General features: G+C 40.5%; 3 protein-coding genes across 3 annotated transcripts; 2 read left to right on the top strand and 1 right to left on the bottom strand.

Annotated features, from left to right (window-relative positions):
* Window positions 1-2,371: 2,371 nt before the first annotated feature.
* LOC110999175 (chondroitin sulfate synthase 2) lies at window positions 2,372-6,178 on the top strand. The gene is made up of 3 exons (XM_022268110.2): window positions 2,372-3,204; window positions 4,481-4,913; window positions 4,989-6,178. The coding sequence occupies exons 1-3, from the start codon at window positions 2,577-2,579 to the stop codon at window positions 6,127-6,129; spliced, it is 2,202 nt and encodes a 733-aa protein (XP_022123802.2). The 5' UTR covers window positions 2,372-2,576; the 3' UTR covers window positions 6,130-6,178.
* A 1,939-nt stretch (window positions 6,179-8,117) lies between these two features.
* Window positions 8,118-12,165, bottom strand: LOC110999174 (influenza virus NS1A-binding protein homolog B). The gene is made up of 3 exons (XM_022268109.2): window positions 11,664-12,165; window positions 10,006-11,030; window positions 8,118-9,505 (listed from the first exon to the last, which is right to left on the bottom strand). Exons 1-3 carry the CDS (start codon window positions 11,695-11,697, stop codon window positions 8,555-8,557), a joined length of 2,010 nt encoding a protein of 669 aa, XP_022123801.2. The 5' UTR covers window positions 11,698-12,165; the 3' UTR covers window positions 8,118-8,554.
* A 1,901-nt stretch (window positions 12,166-14,066) lies between these two features.
* Window positions 14,067-19,306, top strand: LOC110999176 (serine/threonine-protein phosphatase 2A regulatory subunit B'' subunit gamma-like). The gene is made up of 7 exons (XM_022268111.2): window positions 14,067-14,485; window positions 14,563-14,914; window positions 15,677-15,848; window positions 16,083-16,271; window positions 17,398-17,534; window positions 17,932-18,145; window positions 18,639-19,306. The coding sequence occupies exons 1-7, from the start codon at window positions 14,341-14,343 to the stop codon at window positions 18,864-18,866; spliced, it is 1,437 nt and encodes a 478-aa protein (XP_022123803.2). The 5' UTR covers window positions 14,067-14,340; the 3' UTR covers window positions 18,867-19,306.
* The last annotated feature ends 334 nt before the right edge of the window (window positions 19,307-19,640 follow it).

Genomic DNA, 19,640 nt, shown 5'->3' with positions numbered 1-19,640 from the left:
CAGTTAATGCCAGTATTTATGCAAAAAGACTTTGGGGTTACTATTAATTATGATTTGAAATGCGAATGTCACATCATAAGAAAATCATGTATTTAGTAAGAAAATCATTCAAATGCCTTTCACCAAGAACACTAATTTTAAAAATACATATATAAATGTTACCTACATTAGATCACTATAAGAGTATGCCTACAGCATTTGGGATCCTTATTTGATAAAGGATATCAGTATGCTTGAAAGGGTTTAAAAAAAAGCCACGAAAATTTGTGATGTCTTGTGATGATGAATGATGTGGTATGTAACAACTTAGTCTTAGTCAGTAATGCGGCAGTACTTCAGTACCTAAGCTTCAATGTGCCTGACAATCAAGCGACATCCTCCACCGTACTTCATGTGCCCACAGCTAGGACTAACCTTCTGCAAGGGGCACATATTATTCGTTGTATTAATTTACTTAAGGAAATACATTGGTTAACGGACCTTTTTCATTGTCCGTTGTGTGAGCAGGCAAAAGTTTATATTATTTGTTAGTGCCTATAGTAGTTAGTAAATTTCTTGCGTGTTTTTTGTTTCGTCTGTAAAGTATATTACTTATTGTTCACTCGTGTCAAATTAGGGTCACCTGTTAAGACAACTGGCAGGCTGTTTTATATATTTTTTTAAATTATGGTTATTGATATGGTGTCTTGTCACCTTCTTAATTTTTTTTAGTTTTGAACCATTATAATAGAGACATCCTCGATAACAATCATACAAAACATAGAATTTAAACTACTAAAAAAATTTGTAATTTTCAATTTAACACACATATTATTTGTGTTCACAGCAACATATTCCAACTAATTTGACTTTCTTTATAAAATTAAAAAAAGTTAATTACTTATCCACGTAATAGGTATAACAATAGGTATTGCTATGCCTATCTGGTTCGCCTTGAGTAAAAATATGGTTTAATTAAAAAGTAAAGTAACTAATTTACAGATAGTTTTAAAATATATTGTTAATAGGATAAGATATTTATCATATTGTCGTCCTGTTATAAATGACTACTCAGTATCAAAGATAGATTGAGAGTCATATTTTGAATTGGGTATTATTGGCTATAAATTTTGTTTGCTCAGGCTTTCTTAGTTTTATAATAGTATTAATTACCTAAATACCTAAAGCCGTACATTTTTGGTCGTTCGCGTAAAGAGATTTTTTTAAAAGCAATTCTATTGAGGACCTATTCGTATCTTAGTAACTAAAACACAAAAAAGATTTAAAAAATAGGTTCCTGAATATTTAAGAACAGACCACTTGTTATACATACGGCGTAAATTGGTTTGGCATTTGGGTACAGTGTTTGAAAGTGAAAAAAAGCAGTAGCCCAGTTTGATAAAAATAAAATATACCGTTCAAGGTGGAGTGTAATGGTAAAGAAAAGATGAGAAAAAAGTAAAGCATTACGTCATCATCATACCAAAATAGTTCTATCGTTAATGATTTCTTTATTATTTTAGTTACAAGGCCTTGAAGAAGTACTTTTCTTTTCAATAATTATATTGTAACAAATAATTGGTTGTATTTTTACATAAATCATTCTTCTGTGAAAGATCAACATTCATTAAAAAAATATGAACAACCTGAAGCTTTGTTCAATAAATTAACGTACTTAATGCCTAATTAAAATTTAAGGACATGCATACATAAGGATACACATATATATTTAATTTATGTTTTAATTATGTGAATGTTATGAATATAAAACAAATTAAACGTGAGTTATGGAACCTAACATTAAATATGTTACATATACATTAGGTAGTTAATTATCCGAAGCATAAACAAATGTGAGCAATCATCGCATACTTGAAGCCAATATGAGCCCTTTATTTCTTTCCATACTAATAAATCGTAATTTAAAATTTTCGCTTCCGATTCTAATAACTTAAGTGTCGTTTAGATTTATGAACAGATAGCTTATATCACTACCCCTAATATTACGCTAGTTATAAGCTTATATTTTAAACGATTAGTCAGTTACTAGCCAGCTTCAAACAGTGTTTATTTTAATATACATATATATCTACAATTACTAAAGCTGTTACTAAAGCTACTGATGCGTTAAACTATTCCAAGCTTGAAGATTCAGTGTTTAAATGTGCTATATTGACGCTTTTGTGTTGTATATTAACATTATTAATTTAATTTTAAAGCAATTTTATTAAAACTTTAATAAAATTGCTACACATGTACACTCCTTGTTTTATTTCTCTATATGAATTTATTCCTTAAAATTGTTTACTTACATACCATTTTAAATTTTCGCGCCATACGATAGTACCGAATACCGATGGTATTAACTGGAGCGCTAGTGTAAGCATTTTTTACTATGAAGTTGTCGTTTTTTTTCGCTAGAAGTAATAGTGTTCTGTGTATAATTTAGACATATGTATTATGTGTAATCTACATCAAATCGTATAACCATGATCAATAATGTAATGAACTTGAAGTTAGATTGTTAAAAAGTTATCTGTAAGGCGCGAGTAATTGTTGATAAGCTTCACATTCTGAGTGAGATTGCATCGTCGACGATGTTATCACGCTACGTGGTGTCTCAAGTGAAACACAACTCATTCTTCCTGGTGGGGTTAGCGTTAGGTTTGTGGGTGTCATTGTTGTTGGTCCCACTGGATGAGGAGTCTGAATGCGTTCGAACAGAGCCAGCAGAGTCAGCGGTCGGGGCGGGCGACGAATGGGAGCCTCAACGCGAACAACGACCACTAGGAGCAGGTGCACCTCCTGCGCGTGTGCTACAGAGGCCGCGTTACTACTCCACCGAGCTGGGTATGCGTGCACCGTTGCTGGCGGGCGTGCTCAGTTCCGAGGAGGCACTTGACACTCGCGCGGCCGCCATCAATGAGACGGCAGCGGGCCTGTTGCCAGCCCTTCGCTTCTTTATCACAGCCAGTTCCCTTCAGTTGAAACCGGGACGTGCTAACGTTGTCGGCTTCACAGATACACGGGAGATGTTGAAGCCCTTCCACGCTCTCAAGTATCTGGCAGACAACTACTTGGAGGACTACAACTTTTTTTTCCTTGTGACAGACACCTCTTACATTAATGCTCGGCAGTTGAATGAACTTGTATCAAAGTTAAGTGTCAGTCAAGATGTTTACATGGGAGCTGTGGCCGAAGATGATACTCATTATTGCACTTTAGGTGAGATAATTGGTTTATGAATATATCCAATAATAAAATTATATTTTAACATTTGTCGAACTAATTCATTGCTATGAAGACAATGACATTGTCTATTATATTATTTGTATGGTTACTGGGTTAATTTTTAATTTTAATAGATTTACCACCAGTAGCACTTCTTATTGCTATGCTTATAATTAGGGCTATAATCTCCTGGACATAGCTCAGTCGATTTAGATATGTATTGTCAGAAAATGATCATACAAAATGATTACAGTAGAAGAACATGTTAGGGTCAGTTATGTACCATTCACATGATTCCTCTAACACACTTGTTTCAAGATAGGATCTAAGTGACAATATCAAAATATTTATTAATCTGAATACTACAAACTAATGAGACTATACAATTGAACTACAAAAATTTGATTCATCAGTCACTTCTTAATAGACAACAGCTCAATATGCATGTCAGTTTTATTTCAAACCATTCTGAACGAACACTAAATATTATTATCAGTTCTTTAATCAAAAGTAAACCAGTCAAGAAAAACTCCACTGCTCTTCAAACTCACACTTTAATGATTGCAAAGTTATATATTTAATAAGACCTGACATTTTTTTTAAATTAGGACAAACACTTGCCAAAATTAATGGTCCGAGATCCCACTGCAGGATTGATGCGTTCATCGAGTTTTTGCTTCAAACCAAATTTTTGTGTTTATTTATTATTAGAAGAATATATATTTACTAGGTTGCCTATCAAAATTTGGCCGCCAATATTTTTAATTAAATTATTTTGAATTGATTTTTGGTAAAAGATTACGTTCATATAATTTTTAAATAAAATAACGTCTACATCACGGTAATTAATATGAAGATTCTAAAAAATCACGGTTGCCGTTGCGCACATGGCCGCACCTCTTAGCAGCCAAGTGTAAACAGGTATGATTTCGATATATTTATACGTTTATAACGGATATCTATTAATTATATGTCAAATTAAAGCTAATTTTTTTCTATTAATTTTCATATAAGGGTGCCTAATTATATCTGGCCGCAAATATGGGTTGCTGGCGGTTAAAGATGATAAATATTTGAGGTAGAGTGAAAGAGAGTTAGCGCGTAACACGTTTGTCAGACAAGGACAGCGGTTGCCGACTGTGCGACGCACGCAACGCACCAATCCTGCAGTGGGATCTCGGACTATAACATACATATAAAAAGTGGTGTATGGACACGACATATTAAAGTGCTCTATAAAAGTTGCAATCAATTGAAATTTATATTGCAGAGGGGGGCATCCTGCTGTCAAACTCGGTGCTGCGGGCTGTGCACGGCGAGCTGGACTGGTGCGTACGCAACTCGTATTCTCCTCACCACCATGAGAACATCGGCCGATGCGTTCTGCACGCCGCACACACGCCTTGCGCAGCAGCCTTGCACGCCGCGAACTACTCGGCGGCTATCCTTGCCGCCGTCGACTCCGTCTCGGACTCGTTGCCCGACGCCGTCACCGCACACCCCGTCACCGACCCCGCGCACTTTCACCGCCTGCACGCCCTGGTGTCCCGAGTTCGATTGCAACGGGCTCACGATCGTGTGGGAGACGAAAGGACGCTCGCGGCCGCAAGCTTCCGTCGTCATCCGCGCGGCTTCCGCAATTCGACCTGGCCGCCGGCTCTGCGGGCCGACGCCGGGCTCGCATCGCCGCCGCCGCCCACCAGGTTCGATCACAACTATTCATATTTGCCAGAGCCTTTTTCAATTTGAGAGATTTCTAAAATCCGTCCGCTCGTCAGGTTCGACCATTTACGTTGGACGCGGTTCAACGCGACGCACGCGTTCATGCCGGACGACGAGCGCGCCGTGGCGGCCCTCGGCGGCGCGACGCTTGAGGCCGTGAAGCTCGTGGTCCGGGAGGGCTTGGCCTGGGCCCGACGACACTGGGACGCCGACGCCGAGCTCGACGAGGGCGCCTGGTGCTGGGACCCGCCGCACGCGCTGCGATATCGCCTAATCGTCCGCCTCGCCGCTCAGGACCGGCGAGCTGTCCGCCAGCTCGAGGCCGTCCGACCGCTGGGCGCCGCACGACTCGCCCCTGCCCGCTACGTCACCGAGACCGCGAGGGTCACGATAGTCGCGCCGGCCGCAGCTCCACCGAAACTAGCCGCCGAGGCGCTCGGGCTGCTCCGGCGTTACGAGGCTTCGCTCGACCGCGACTCGAACACGGCGCTCGTGCTCGTCGCCGTCGGGTCCTCGGCCGACGACCTGGCAGCTCTGCGCGAAGCCATCCGCGCGCTCGTGGAACGCCGCAAGGACGCGCGCGTGCAGCTGTTCGAGAGTCCGCCGCCCGACAAGGAGTCGGAGGGCGCCGGGGAGCCGGAGTGGCGCGAGGTCGCGGCGCGGCTCGCCCTCGAGACGGCGGCGCCTCACTTTGCCCGCGACGCGCTGTTGCTGTTGATCCCCGGCGACGCAGAGTTTTCGGAGGACTTCCTTAATCGGGCCCGCATGAACACGATCGCGGGCGAGCAGTGGTACATGCCGAGCGGGTTCGCGCGCTTCGCCCACTACGCTCACCCGCGCTGGCGAGAAGCGGACGGCTCGCGACCGACGGTCAACACGGGCCGGTTCGAGCGCAATCCACTGTCGCTTGCCGTGTCCCGCGGCGACTACTCGGATGCCCGCGAGGCGTGGCTGACGCGCGGTGGCGATCCGTGGGCGGGGCCTGCGCAGATGCTAGCGGCGTCGTCGCTGCGCTGCATCCGAGCTCCGGAGCCGGCTCTGGTACGCGCCGCCGCGGGCCCGCCCTGTGCCCTTGCCGACTCCGCGACGTGCCTGCGTCGCGAGCGATCGCGCGGCTTCGGACGCCTGCACTTGGGCGCGCGACACACGTTGGCTAAGCTGCTCTTGTCCGAACGGGCAATGCTGTCTGCCGACTGACTTTGTGACATTGACACCATTTTTACAAAATAAATATATTTTGAATTTTTTTTGCGTTTATATTAAATCAAAATTAATTGCTTCCGTGTATATGCGTTATAATCGTAAACGTGTGCTACTCAAAGTGACTGGTCAGAGTTGAAGCGGTACTTCTTTGGGATTAATTTGGATTCTGATCTAAATTGGGATTGTAGGTCCCGAGAGGAAAAGATACGAAATTACCAGAATAAAGTGCAGAGAATTAGGCATAGGTGGTCTGAAACGGAAATATAATATCCGTAATGGTGAAGGTGTCAATCGTATCATCTCGGTGAAACAATTAAACAACCTGCGGTAAAGATAAATATTTAATCAGACCAGTCACTATAGTTCTACTTATATTAAAATGTGCGTGGCTTGAGAACGAAAACCATCGTTGGTTTTCGTTTTCGTCTTTATGCCAGTTGTGTGAGCAATTAATGTTTACATATACGTGATGATTTACATGTTGGCAGTTCCGCATCAGGTGATATTGGCAATGTTCATGCTCTAATGCCCCTTAGCAAAGCTGAAATATCTAAAACAATACAAGGACTCGATACTAATAAACCGGTACCAGACATTCCTCCTCTCTATGGAAGGCTTTACCCCTAACTATTTTTACGAGCCAAGGCTGTAGGTATTTTTATTGCCGACTCAGGTTTTTTTACTTTTATAAGCGTGGTGTCTTATGAATCACCTGTGAATATTTTTAAATTTAATTTTATTTACATTTTTATAATATTTACACCTTTACACAAGACTGCATTATTTGTACAATGGTAACTTTTATTATTTTTTACAAAGTATTTACTTTTCTTTCTTTTTTTGACTGACGCGCTAAGTAGCTCCTGGTCTGGTGGAACATTCTGCTCCTCAGCATAATGCTGAGCCAGGGCTTATTACAGCCACAGCACACGTATTACACATTTGAAACGAACCGAATGGGAAAAGGAATTTTTTTTTATTTTAATATCTCTCATTTTATTTTTTTCTTTGATTAATGTTATACTATTGTAGTACGCGAGTGGTTAATAGAGAGTAAAAATAAAATCCTCTTTTATTTAAAGCACCCCGATTATCCAGGAACAAGATCATGTATCATCTCTTAATCAAAAAGACGTAAAAAAAATACCGTCCTATTTGTATATTATCTTATTTTGCTCCTTGACTATTATTAAGAGTTTTTCTACAGTTCGTGGTTTTTGTTGTTTCAAGGGAAAATTCGGTACGTAATAAATTTAAGAAACTAAATATTATGACACTATCCGGTCAATATATTCTTGAAGCCTTGTTTTATGTTCAAAAAATCTAAACGATTTTAAAACAAATGCTTACTTTAACCAGACCGACCAACCAGGCACCAAAAGATAAACAATTTCGTTATATGGAAATTATATTCGTTTTTACAACAAACTTCCAAGCGAAATTAGAGAATTTTCACTAAATAAATTCAAAGCCCTCGTTAAAAATAAATTAATTAATAAAGCTTTTTATGAATGTGACGATTACTTAAATGATCCTAATCCTTGTGATTGATATGATTGATTGATAGTTGTAACTGTTAAGATAGGAAAATTTACTGGAAATAAATAAATAAATGATTTGCTAAGTTCCAACAATTTGTTAGCCATTAATAAACTTAGCCATTAAAAAAATGGCGGAAAGTTTCTTGCCAGTTATTCTTGCCCACTCTACACCCTTGACTTGCCAACTGGTAGTAAATGTTGATTTACAATTAATTTAATTTTTTGAGGTTCATAAGTGTACTTGTTTACCTATAATCTATATGAATAAAGACATTTTGAGTTTGAAAGGATTTGATCTACCATGCGAGTAGCACGGTTGCCGGCCAGATTGGGAGAGTTGGGGATTTGTGTCCCGTGTAGTATATAAGACGACTTAAATCGAGGTGATTTTCGTTAGTAGTTTAAGTTTATAATGACAAAAGTACTAAATAAACTAGTATAAAGAATAAAATAACTTTATTACCTACTAAGTAAAAACAAACAACAGGAAACATTCCCAATGGAAGAAAAATTATAATACTTAACCTAAAATACAAGTTATGTCTTTTGAAACAAATCAGACATCAGTTCACTTTCGAGCATTTCTGCAAATGCAAATTAACTTCCTTCCACGGTTAATGCTAAATGCAAAATTAATAATTGCCAGTATTTTAAAATATTATGACAAGAGAAAAGCCTTTCAAATGGAACGTACAGTTTCCGGAGATCGTCCGGTGCTCAGTCATCGGGTGACCGAAGAGTCATAAATAGGTAAAAAAACGGGTTTCACTCCGCTCTCTCATTCTCTCTTTCATAAATAAATATATATCACCGAAACCCGATCGACCTTAAAAGCTACGACAGTAGAAAACTAGACGCCGTCGAAGAGGACGGAGGCGTCAGACGGCCTCGTCGGTCTCCCGTCCCGACGGAGTGAGAGAGAGACACGCCACATCCGGCGGCACATCGACGGACTCGAGGAGCGTCGTCCAAACTCCATCCGGCTCGTGGAGGCACTCGACGCAAGACAGAAACCGCTTGCCCGAGTAGCCGCCCGCCGCGAACAGTGAAGCGCCCACCGGTGCCAGCGCTGGCGCCGCCCGAGGCCGCCGTAGCGACGGTCCCGGCCGCCAGGTGGCGCCCCGCGCCGCCAGAAGGGCCGTGCAACGCAACGATGCCGCCCCCGCCGAACCCCCCGCCGCCCACAGTGCCCCGCGCCACACGCACGCTCCGACGCTGCGTCGCGCCGACGGCAGCGCCGGCCCCGCGCTCCACGCGCCCGCTTCGGCTCCGTCTAGCGCGAGGGTCTCGGTGGACGCGAGGCACCGCCACTCGTCACACCCGCCCAGAGCCCAGAGCGCCCCGGCCCACACGGCAGCGGCGCATTGCGAACGGCCGGTCGCGAGCGGCGGAGCGACCCCCCAGGCGTCGGCGGCGGCGTCGTACCGGTGCACGGCGCGTAGCGAGCGGCCCTCCGCCGACCCACCGACCACGTACAGTTCGTTGCGTGCCTCGTGCGCCGCCGCCGCCGCGTACTGTCGAGCCACCGGCAACGCGGCGACGCCGGCCCATGCGCCCTCTGAGAGCACGTCGACCGAGTCGAGCTCCGAGTACCCGTCGGAGCCGCCGAGCACGTAGAGGCGGGCGCCGAGGCGTGCGGCGGGGAAGCGCGCCCTCGCGCGGCGCATGTCCGGCAGCGGCGTCCAGGCGTCGGTCTCGGGGTCGTAGGCTTCGGCGCTTCGCAGTACCCGCGCGCTGTCGTAGCCGCCGCACACCACGAGTCTGCCGCCCAGCTCGGCCGCGCCCACCGCGCACCGACCGACGGACATGCAGGCGCGCGTCGGACCCTCCTGAGATTCGAAACAAATATTTTCAAATGTTTGTCCTCTTAGTACGAGATCTTTGTTTTGAGATTGTTAAATTAGACTTACGGAAACATGATATACATGTTTTAATATGTGACAGACGTTGAAATACTTGAATAAAATCTGATAAAACAAACAATACTTACACAATAAAATTTTCTTTTACAAGTACTTAACGTTGTTTTTTTTTAATATATTGAATCAATATTAATTTTTCGTTGTTATTTTTAAATTTGGCATTTTGAAAAGAGAGACAAATTATTGTCTTATGGAGTAGGTACTTATTTGTTAACTCAGTTTCTCTCCGGCAATGGCTTAAAAACGTCGCACTTTAATTTATTTCACAATAAATACTAGCGACCAAATGGGATTAAATTGGATTTAAGCAAATAACCCATGAGCGCTCTAATCGTGCAGCCGGATATCAGACCATCTACCGAAGTCCGTCCGGCAAGAATAAATAATTAAAAGACAGTTAGACAAACCTCGGTCGGGAGGTCGGCGGAGTCGTCGTCGACGGCGGGCGCGGCGAGGCGGCCTCCGCGGGGCGTGTCCGATGCGCTGACGCCTCGCCACGCCACCTGCGCCGCCACAAGCACTCCTCGCAGAATCAGCACGGCTCGCGCGCCCCCCTCGGCCGCCTTCGCCGCAACCACGCCGCCCTCGTCTTCCCCGCCCATCGCCAGCCGCGGTGCTTCGCGCTCCCGCTCGCGTGCTCTCTTCTTGTACTCCTCGAGATCAGGGGCGTCCCCGCGAGCCGCCGGTAGCTCGCCGCAGTCCCGCAACGCGCCACCCGCGTCCACGTACAATAGGTGAGAGCGCGCGGCAAGCTCGGCGGGCTCCGACGGAGATGCGCGCAGCCACGCCAGCGCGGCGTTCGCCAAAGTAGCAGCCCTCTCGCCGCAGGAGTCGGCGCTCGTCTCGCGCAAGAGCTCCAGGCGGACGAGGGGAAGGGCAGCCAGCTCGCTCGAGCCCCACACCTCCTCGAAATGTTGCGCTACGTACGCGTCCAGCTGTCGCCTGTGAGGCGTAGCCAGATCCGGAAGAGAGCGGAGTGCCAGGCAATCCTGAGGCGTGATGCGGCGTAGCAAACGATCGGCCAGATGAGCGCGGGCCGACTCGACGCGCAGGAGCGCCGCGGCCCTGTAAAGGCGGCGCGCTGCAATCGCGTCTCTCACTCGTAGACGACCCGTGTAGGCGTAGTCGAGCAGCGCGTGCAGCGCGTCCGGGTCGACGTCGAGTCGCAGCGGTGTCGCGGCGGCGGCGGCCGGCAGCGAAGCTAGCATTGCGGGTGAAAGTGCGGCCAGTAGAGCTCGGTGCGCGGGAAGCTCTACGCCTCGAGCCAAAAGCGTCACGTCGTAGTGCTGGCGCGCTTTGCGTAACGCGTTGAGGGCGTTCAGAGTACGGGCGGCAGCGTCGGGCTCCTCCAACGACAGCTCGGCCTCTAGCGCACTCTCCTCTTCGTCTGCGCTGTCGTCAGACCGGGACGCTCCAGAGGCGCCACTACGCCCTGTGACAGATCATGTATCCATTTCTAAGAAAGATATAGAGCAACTCCTTCCCAATATATCTTATATAATGCATAACATATTTTTAAATCTTCATCAAAATTTTGAGATGTATGAAAAGCTTTCTTTATTAGAGTAAAAATAGTAATAATGTACCTAAACAAATTTGTTTTACATAACAAACAGTTCTCAGCATTGCAGTTATTATAAGATGAAATATTGTTATGTTGTTGAAACAATTCTACTTCAAACTTTAGGAAAATTCATTGAATATTTAGCAATTCACTATAAAAACTAAGGATGTGGATTCACTAATAATAGGTATAATATCTTATTACCTAGAAGGGTACTTATATAAAGTGTTCCAATTATTTATTAATTGATAATTTAAATTTCTCACAAGCAAATTAAAAAGAAACAACACTTTAGGTATTCACATAAACTAACCTTCAACTAGCATTATAGTAATCTATTTCAAGGTCTTTAAAATTTATATATGTACTAGAAAGTCATTATCTCTTATCAGTGGGTTTTTATTTATTAATACAATATACTATATTATCAATTTATGTTGTTATAAACTTTATAAGTATAATTTCCTCTGATAAATAATAGCAGATGTAGTGCTTGCTTACCATCTCCATTTCTGTACTCGTCGCCGATCTCCATGATGAGTGGCAACTGGCAAGTGCTGTTAGACGACTAAGGCCAAGACACGCGAGTGTTTGCTGCTTCTACACCGCTACAGTAATGATGAAACTGCCCACTACTCAGATATTCTTTGACTACAGTAAAACGTATAATAAGCCTAAACCAGAAACCGCTAACCGGATTACACTGCTCAAGGCCGCTAACAGCAACTCAATAACGCACACTATGTCACATGGCTAGCACGCCACACCTAACATTATTGTTTACTAATTTAATCAACAATTCAACATACAACCTATCACTCTTTCTAACGACAGTAATTGTCATGTAATCATTAAAGTTCTTGGAAGAGAGGAATTTTTAAAGTTCATATTTATTAAAAATTAACATGATGTATAAAGAAAAGAAACCATTACAGTGTAGTGTTTTAAAAACGAAATTACTCTAGTTTTAGCATAAAAATGGTGAATTTTGTTATTGGTTAGGTAGCAATGGGTTGTCAGGTGTCAATCAATGACAATGACGTGCACCGAACACAAACAAAGATGTGGTTGTCTTGACAACAGAAATTATAGTATCATCAGTCGCCCACTACCGAAAAATGGAAAAACATATTATGACAAAAAAATATGTTGTTTAGGCCGTTTCCTTGATAAATCTAATGTTTGCTAAAAAGATATGTTTTTTTGTTTATTCTAATTTTACATTTACTGCCAGCTCTCAAATCAAGGGCGTAGAACGGAAGAGAAGAACTTTCAATAAATTCTCAACCACTCTTTTTAATCGCCAAGTTTTTTTACACAATGTTTGTAAGGAGCTGCAACCATTACACCATGTTCCATATGACATCTTGAGTAATAAAGAATAGTAAAATGAATTAAAAACAAAGATTAGTCCTCTATCAGCAGGAGGCACAGTGAAATAGGAGCATGTACCTACTCGTGAGAACAACACGCAAATACGTAGTATAACAACACACAGATAATATCAAGTAGCACCCGTTCACGAGTATGGCTCATGGCCAGCCATCGGCCCCCTCTCCCCTCATGAGTCTCCACCTTCGCCGCTAGCATCAAATAGATTCTCCACACTCCAGCCGCCATGGTCTCTTTTACCCGATGCAGCAGGACCAATCCCCCTCGTTTTCTTCAAGTTTTTTTATTTATACTGTTGCTATCTAAGAAATAATATTAATTATTGAAGTGAAACTTCTTTAGAATCGATGTGATTTCAAACCGGATGTAACGGAAAAAGCGACAGTGAAAAGAGACAGAAACATATACATATACATAAGATTTAACGTGGGAGAAAATGAGATAGATAGAGAAACTTCTTTAGAATCGTAATTTCAAACCGGATGTAACGGAAAAAGCGGCAGTAAAAAGAGACAGAAACATATATTCATAAGATTTAACGTGGGAGAAAATGAGATAGAAGGCATTATACAGCCTCTTTTTATTGCCGCTTTTTCATTTAATCGAATTTCGAACTTTCGTTGTTTTAGGGCTAGCGCGCACTGGTGACTTTTGTCACCGTGACTGTTTCGTCACTCACATCAAGTCTATGAGTATGTATGGAGGTGCGCGCACGTTACGACGAGACAATTGGGTGACATTTTTGTCCGCCGACCGGCGGACAAGCCCGTGACGAAACTGTCACCGCGCCGGTAGGTTTTTATAGCAGCGCGCGCACGGGCAACAAAATTGTCACTCAACACGTAGTTCTTCCGCCATTTGCATTCGGATCGTCGTCTTTAGCGCACGAAAAATGGCGTCAACGTCTACGCAAAACGTGAAAGTGCATGAAGAGGATATCGATAATGATAATGACAATCTCATGTTTGTATTTTCGTATGTCAACGCAGGTCCTAAGTTGCGAAGTAATTCATCAAAACTTCTAACACTCATGCGAAAATACCCAATAAATTTCTTTGGATGTTCCCGAAGTTTATGAAGCATGGTTAAAATTCTTTTCGCTTTTTTTCTCTTTTGAGTTTCCTTATAAGCTCACAGATGACGACCGAGACGGTCGAAATCCAAATGAAGCTTTAAAAAAAAATTGTCACTGTCACCTTTCGTGAGCGCACCTCGCTTTGGAGGCGTGACGTGACAGCGACAAAAACTTTTTTGTCATGTTGACAAAAGTCACCGGTGCGCGCTAGCTCTTAGTTTTTGTCAAATTAAAGATTTATATTAAACCTATAAATTAAAATTTATCATTAAAATATACTGTTTTTAATAAAAAGTTTAATACATTTAGAAAGTAAAAAATGTTTGATTTATATATGATTAATTATAAAAACGTTGTTTTTGAAGGTTTCACTTCTACCACGTGTGAATTGCACATATGTTTTTTTTTAATTTGAATATAATTTTGAAAAAAATTGGAATTGTGTTATTTCAATTTCCCGCCAAGAATCCCTATAATTATTCAATATGACAACCAAAGAGAATATAATTTCTTCGATACTAGTTGATCTGTGAAGCAATTTTTCGACAGTCAAGATTTAAAACATTGTGATTTGTGGCCTGTGGGTTGTTTTGATATTTCTCCAAAGTTTGAATTTTGGTATTTATTTATGTTCAAGATGTTATAAAAACATTCGTTATTAATAATATTTCGTATTTCTAAATTAATAATTCTTTAAAACTATCGGAAAAGATGTCAGAAATAAAAAAGGAAAACAAGAGTGTTGAGACACAAAAAAGCTGCACGTCGAATTTACCGCTTCTTGTTGACGAGGCCGAAATTAAAATTAACAATAAACTTAAGGATCGATTAAGAAAATACATTAAGAAGTTAGACAGTAAGCCAACTTTAATACTGTTGTTTTAGGAAAAATGTCTAACCTTCTAAATTCATTTGTAAAATATATTCTTACAGAGTCAGGAACAAGCATAACCAAGGAAGAGAGTGACAAAATTGAAGTCGAGACCTTTAGGCAATTATACAAACCAAAATTTGATGGTATTGAAGAAACTTATAAAAAAGTTCCAAAATTTTACTTCAAACTTCCTCGATCTGACGATATGCTATCACAGAAGTTAAGAGAGGAGACCCGAGCTCAGTTTCTTCAGAAGAAAAGTAAAGAGTTACTGGACAATGGGGAATTGAAACATTTATGGAGTTTGCTTGAGAAATCCAATGGTAGTTACAGTATGTCAAATAGTGATGAGCTAACAATTGATTATTTACAGTATAGGAAAATAAGGGATGAAGCGGGGCCTAAATATAGGTACATTGCACTATTAATATTAATTATTGATAAATATTTTCTTAAGATAAAATTAGGGTCACAAGAATTAGAGGTAAATACTGTAAGTATGCATTTTAATTGAAGGAAAAAGGAAAGTGTTTATTATTTATTAAGTAATGGTTGTAATTTCATATGAATATATATACAGTGTAAACTCCATATACCATTGATTTAACTACAAACTCCCTAATGCATTGAAATAAATTAGGTTTGGTTGGTTAAAACTACTATTGTAGCCCTCAATAAATTTAACTATTGACATCATACATATGAACCTTTTAATAAATTTGTTCTTTTGTTTACAAATTAGGATTGCTTGCAGGTGTAGATTGTTATTGACCATGACTTTAAGTTGGAGTTATGGATTATCTATATGTTATCATATTCTTAGTTGCTCACAAATTTTCAAACTGTAAATGTGTGTGTGAGTTAGCAGCTAAATTATTGAAAAAATACTTCCTTTATCACCAAGATGACTCAATATTTCAAGCAGCAAGAAGTAGAAGTCAGACAAAAATAACAGACTATATGCAATGGGATTCATATAAGTTTCTTTTTTATGTACATCACTAAAGTTGCTTTTAAACACTAGTCTAAAGTTTATAACAGAACAATTTGGAAAGTTTAAAATTATTTAAATTATAATTTGTATATTTAAATATATATATTTTTTTTTAATTGTAAGTAAAATAAATAATCATTTCATGAAAAAAAATTAATAAACCAATTATACATTCCCAGGCCCTACTTCACAGCTGAGGTATTTGGCCGTCTCCAAGCAGCAGAAGGTGGTATAGGAAGGGTTAGAGGTGTGTCTCTGTTTAACTATGTTATGAGACGTGTTTGGTTACAGCAGACTAGAATAGGACTATCGTTGTATGATGTCACTGGACAGGGATATCTCACTGAACATGTTAGTTTTCTTTCATTATAATTATAATTTTATATATCATATGAAAGTTAACTAGTTTAATAGTAACATTTTAGTTAAAAATATTATTTTCGTTTTTGTCAATTACCCAAAAAGGGTGACCATAAATTTTAGTACAACTAAAAAAATTAATTATTTAACTATGTTCTCTCATTAGTATTGCTTATAGACATAACTATATAAATATGTATGTTATAACTTTCTTCACATTTGTAGGACCTAGAGAGCTATATAGCAGAGTTAGTCCCATCTCTAGCAGCACTAGATGGTCTAGACTCATCGTTCACATCATTCTATGTGTGCACAGCGGCAAGAAAGTTTCTCTTCTTTTTGGACCCACTGCGAGTTGGAAGAGTAAGGATACGAGATGTGCTTTCTTGCTCTTTTCTTGATGATTTACTAGAGGTGAGTTAAATTAATCAAGTAAAGTGTTTTGAATTTGTTGATTTATTGTTCATTTTGTTGATTTTGGAGCTGGTATAGATTCAAAATGAATTAAGGCATTTACTACCTAGTTCAGCCATAAGGTCAAGTGAAAATGCATTTTTTTTTATGAAGTTATGTAATATTATTATAATACATATCAAGGTAATTTTATTCAAAATGGCCACCTTTGGCCTAAAGGCCTTTTATGTGTTCGGCTATGAATGGTAGGATTTACCCACTGACTCCAAGGGGAATTTTGCCACTGTTTGCTTCAAAGATTTTGGACTGTCGTTTACAGCAGGCGAACCATAATTTGAAGTCTAAGGGTTGAGGTCTGGCCTAGATGATGGCCAGTCTTCAGCTCTTATAAAGTCCGGAACGCTGGTTTCAAGCCAGGCTTGGGTAGTTTCGTGCATTATGACCAGATGCAGAATCCTACTGGAAAGTCCACGGTATATTTTTTAAAAGTGTATTGCTTAGAGGTTTCGCAAAAATGTATGTCATAAAATGCTTCTGACCACTTGAAGACTGTGTCTTATAATTTTGTTGTAGTGCTCTTCAATCGTAAATTTTTTTTGATCGGTGTACCGATCCTCTTTAGAGGATGCCTACGTATCACGGCAGAAGGCGTTTTGACCGATCCACTCTTAAATTAAAAACTGATTTAGGGCACGTTCTGTATATCGACGATTAGCACCGAGCTTCAGGTCTCGTTTTATAAACGCGTCGGAGTTTTTTTGCTTATTAATAGGGCTTCGACAAATTCTGGTTTTAACAGCATTACCAGCCTTTGTAGCCGTCTCGATTTTTTGGTGTTGAGTGGCGACGTGTTCCAAATTCAAAATAATTAAAAAGTTAAAAAAGAAAAGTTTTATTTTTACGGTATTTATGGTCAGACTAGTTATAGAAAACTAATCTTAAACGTAGGTTAGCTTTTAATACTATTATTAAACTTATCTATACTATTCTTATAATCAATAACAAAATAAAATATATCTAAATAATTACTTTTTAAGGTGGATAAACAGCTCAAACAAATCATTGCCTAACATGAACCTTGGTCTAACATACAATTTTATTTTAAACAATTCTGTTAATATTTTAGTTAAGAGAAGAAGACCTACCAATGGAGCTCCAAGAACAAAATTGGTTCAGCGCAGCATCAGCCCTCCGTGTGTATGGACAATATCTGAATCTTGACAGAGATCATAACGGGATGTTGAGTATTAATGAATTAGCAGGGTAAGTTTAAATTATGTTTTTGTATGGCTTCTATATATTATACTAAACGAAAAAACTATTTATTAATTACTAAATTTCTTATGTATTTTTGTATTTATTGCTTACCTTATCTAAAAATTTGCGATTAAAAAGAGTGGCGAGGAGTTTCTTGCCAGTTCTTGTTGCTCTACGTCCTTGACTAGCGACTAGTGAATGTAAATTTAGAATCCACCATCTTTTCTGTTGACCTTCATATACTAGGTTATCTATAATTAAGTTTCTTTGAGGTTTGAGTTTAGTTTTTTTCTCAATGGTTGCCTGGAATAGATGTCTGGAAAGTGATAAGGCCGCCAGTCTCCCTATTCATTTAATTATGTCAATTGTATGCAACGAATTGTTAATAAATAAAATGTTTTAGATATGGTTCAGGAACCTTGACGCGAGCGTTCCTTCAAAGAGTTTTCCAGCAATGCCTTACCTATGATGGGGAGATAGACTACAAGACTTATCTAGACCTAGTACTTGCTCTGGAGAACAGACGCCAGCCAGCATCCCTAGCATACCTGTTTAGAGTTCTGGACATCAATTCTCAGGGATATCTCGATGCGTTTACCTTAAATTATTTCTTTAAGGTACGTTTATATATAGTTTACGTTAAAAAATCCTATTTATGATTGCTGAAATACAATTTGTTTATTATTATTATGTTCGTTTATTAATTTTAAAATCAATAAAAGTAACGACAATAGATCGTAGTTTGATCGTACAAAGTACGGCTTGCCTCAGTCGACGTGTGTCAGGCACAGGAGGCTGATCACCTACTTGCCTATTAGATTGACAAATGATCATTTTTTTTATAGAACAGGGGGCAAACTTAAAGGTATATATTATCTAATGAATAAAAATGTCTTTTGTTTTTAGTATTTTTTATTTATTTATTATTTATATTTCCCACTGTTTAAGCTACCTTCCCTGAGCTTTCACAAATTTTTCAAGGTAAAAATTCAAATCCAGCCATTCTTAAAGAAACTTTGAATTCCAGAAAAACGCAATATATTTTGGTATCCAAAGGTTTCTAAAAATGACATTGATGAGTTTAAATTACTTCCTTTTGTCTATTTTCAGGCGATTCAAGAGCAGATGATAGCCCACGGCGCAGAACCAGTAAATTTCGATGACGTGAAAGACGAAATATTTGACATGATCAGACCAGAGCATCCATCCAGAATAACTCTGCAAGATTTAATTAAAAGCGGTCAGGGGCACACGGCCGTCTCCATACTCCTTGAACTTCACGGATTCTGGGCTTACGAGAATCGGGAATCTGTAGCGGCTGCAGGTGACCATTCCTGACAGGGTCCAATTGAGCCAAACATGATGGAGATTTTGAAAAGAAAGTCAGGAAATATCATGTCTACTGCAAAAATTTATGAATAATAGAAAATATTGTAAATCTCTGATATTAAACCAATCAAAATTAAAATTCATCTTATTTAGTCGCACTCCTTATTTCTGAATGTCGTGTTTGGGGCCGCACAACTTCCTCCGCCTCTGTCTTTGGCAAGGTTTTGGGCCTGGGTGATGGTAATACCCAATTGGTCTTTACTTGATTGGTCCAGAAAGTTGGGAATCTGATGCCCTCCGCTCTGCTAGTCACGATGAGGTTTTTTAGGCTTTCTGGATCTCTGAGTTACTTGGGATACGTTGGTAACAAATTGAAAATGAACCATATTTCTAGAGCATTGATTTTTCTCCTTTTAGAAGTCTGTATTTTCAAGAAAAGAGAAAATGAGATTTGAAATAAAATTTGATATAAAATGAGGTTTTGTTTTATTTTTACATAATTACCTTTTTATTTTATAGATGTTGTAATGGCGGAGACCAAGAAAAGGTGGGCCGAGGGGCAAGTGGAATGCGGCGTAAAAAGAAGAAATATGGGAAACACCACTCACCTTTAGTCCTCAGGCACTTCACTTGTCTCCGTGGGAGAAGACCACGTATAGAATATTAAGCGGTAAGTACTTGGTACTCTGCGGTAGCGTAAACACAGTAGTAGAAGTGAGCAAGCGTGACCTCGCGACGGCGGTAGTGGCTTCTCTCTTGAGGCGCGGGCGCAAGTCTCATAGT

This window comes from Pieris rapae, chromosome 20 (assembly GCF_905147795.1).
Source record: "Pieris rapae chromosome 20, ilPieRapa1.1, whole genome shotgun sequence".
NCBI lineage: Eukaryota > Metazoa > Arthropoda > Insecta > Lepidoptera > Pieridae > Pieris > Pieris rapae.
Note: the sequence above shows the minus strand (reverse complement) of the source record. Positions and strands in the feature narration are given on the sequence as shown.

Coding starts and splice junctions, on each gene's coding strand:
- LOC110999175 (XM_022268110.2), top strand. CDS start 2,577: ATGTTATCACGCTACGTGGTGTCTCAAGTGAAACACAACTCATTCTTC. Junction 3,205..4,480: donor TACTCATTATTGCACTTTAG/GTGAGATAATTG, acceptor TTTATATTGCAG/AGGGGGGCATCCTGCTGTCA. Junction 4,914..4,988: donor TCGCCGCCGCCGCCCACCAG/GTTCGATCACAA, acceptor TCCGCTCGTCAG/GTTCGACCATTTACGTTGGA.
- LOC110999174 (XM_022268109.2), bottom strand. CDS start 11,697: ATGGAGATCGGCGACGAGTACAGAAATGGAGATG. Junction 11,031..11,663: donor CGAGTACAGAAATGGAGATG/GTAAGCAAGCAC, acceptor GATCTGTCACAG/GGCGTAGTGGCGCCTCTGGA. Junction 9,506..10,005: donor CCGCCGACCTCCCGACCGAG/GTTTGTCTAACT, acceptor TTCGAATCTCAG/GAGGGTCCGACGCGCGCCTG.
- LOC110999176 (XM_022268111.2), top strand. CDS start 14,341: ATGTCAGAAATAAAAAAGGAAAACAAGAGTGTTGAGACACAAAAAAGC. Junction 14,915..15,676: donor GAAGCGGGGCCTAAATATAG/GTACATTGCACT, acceptor ATACATTCCCAG/GCCCTACTTCACAGCTGAGG. Junction 17,535..17,931: donor AGTATTAATGAATTAGCAGG/GTAAGTTTAAAT, acceptor AAAATGTTTTAG/ATATGGTTCAGGAACCTTGA.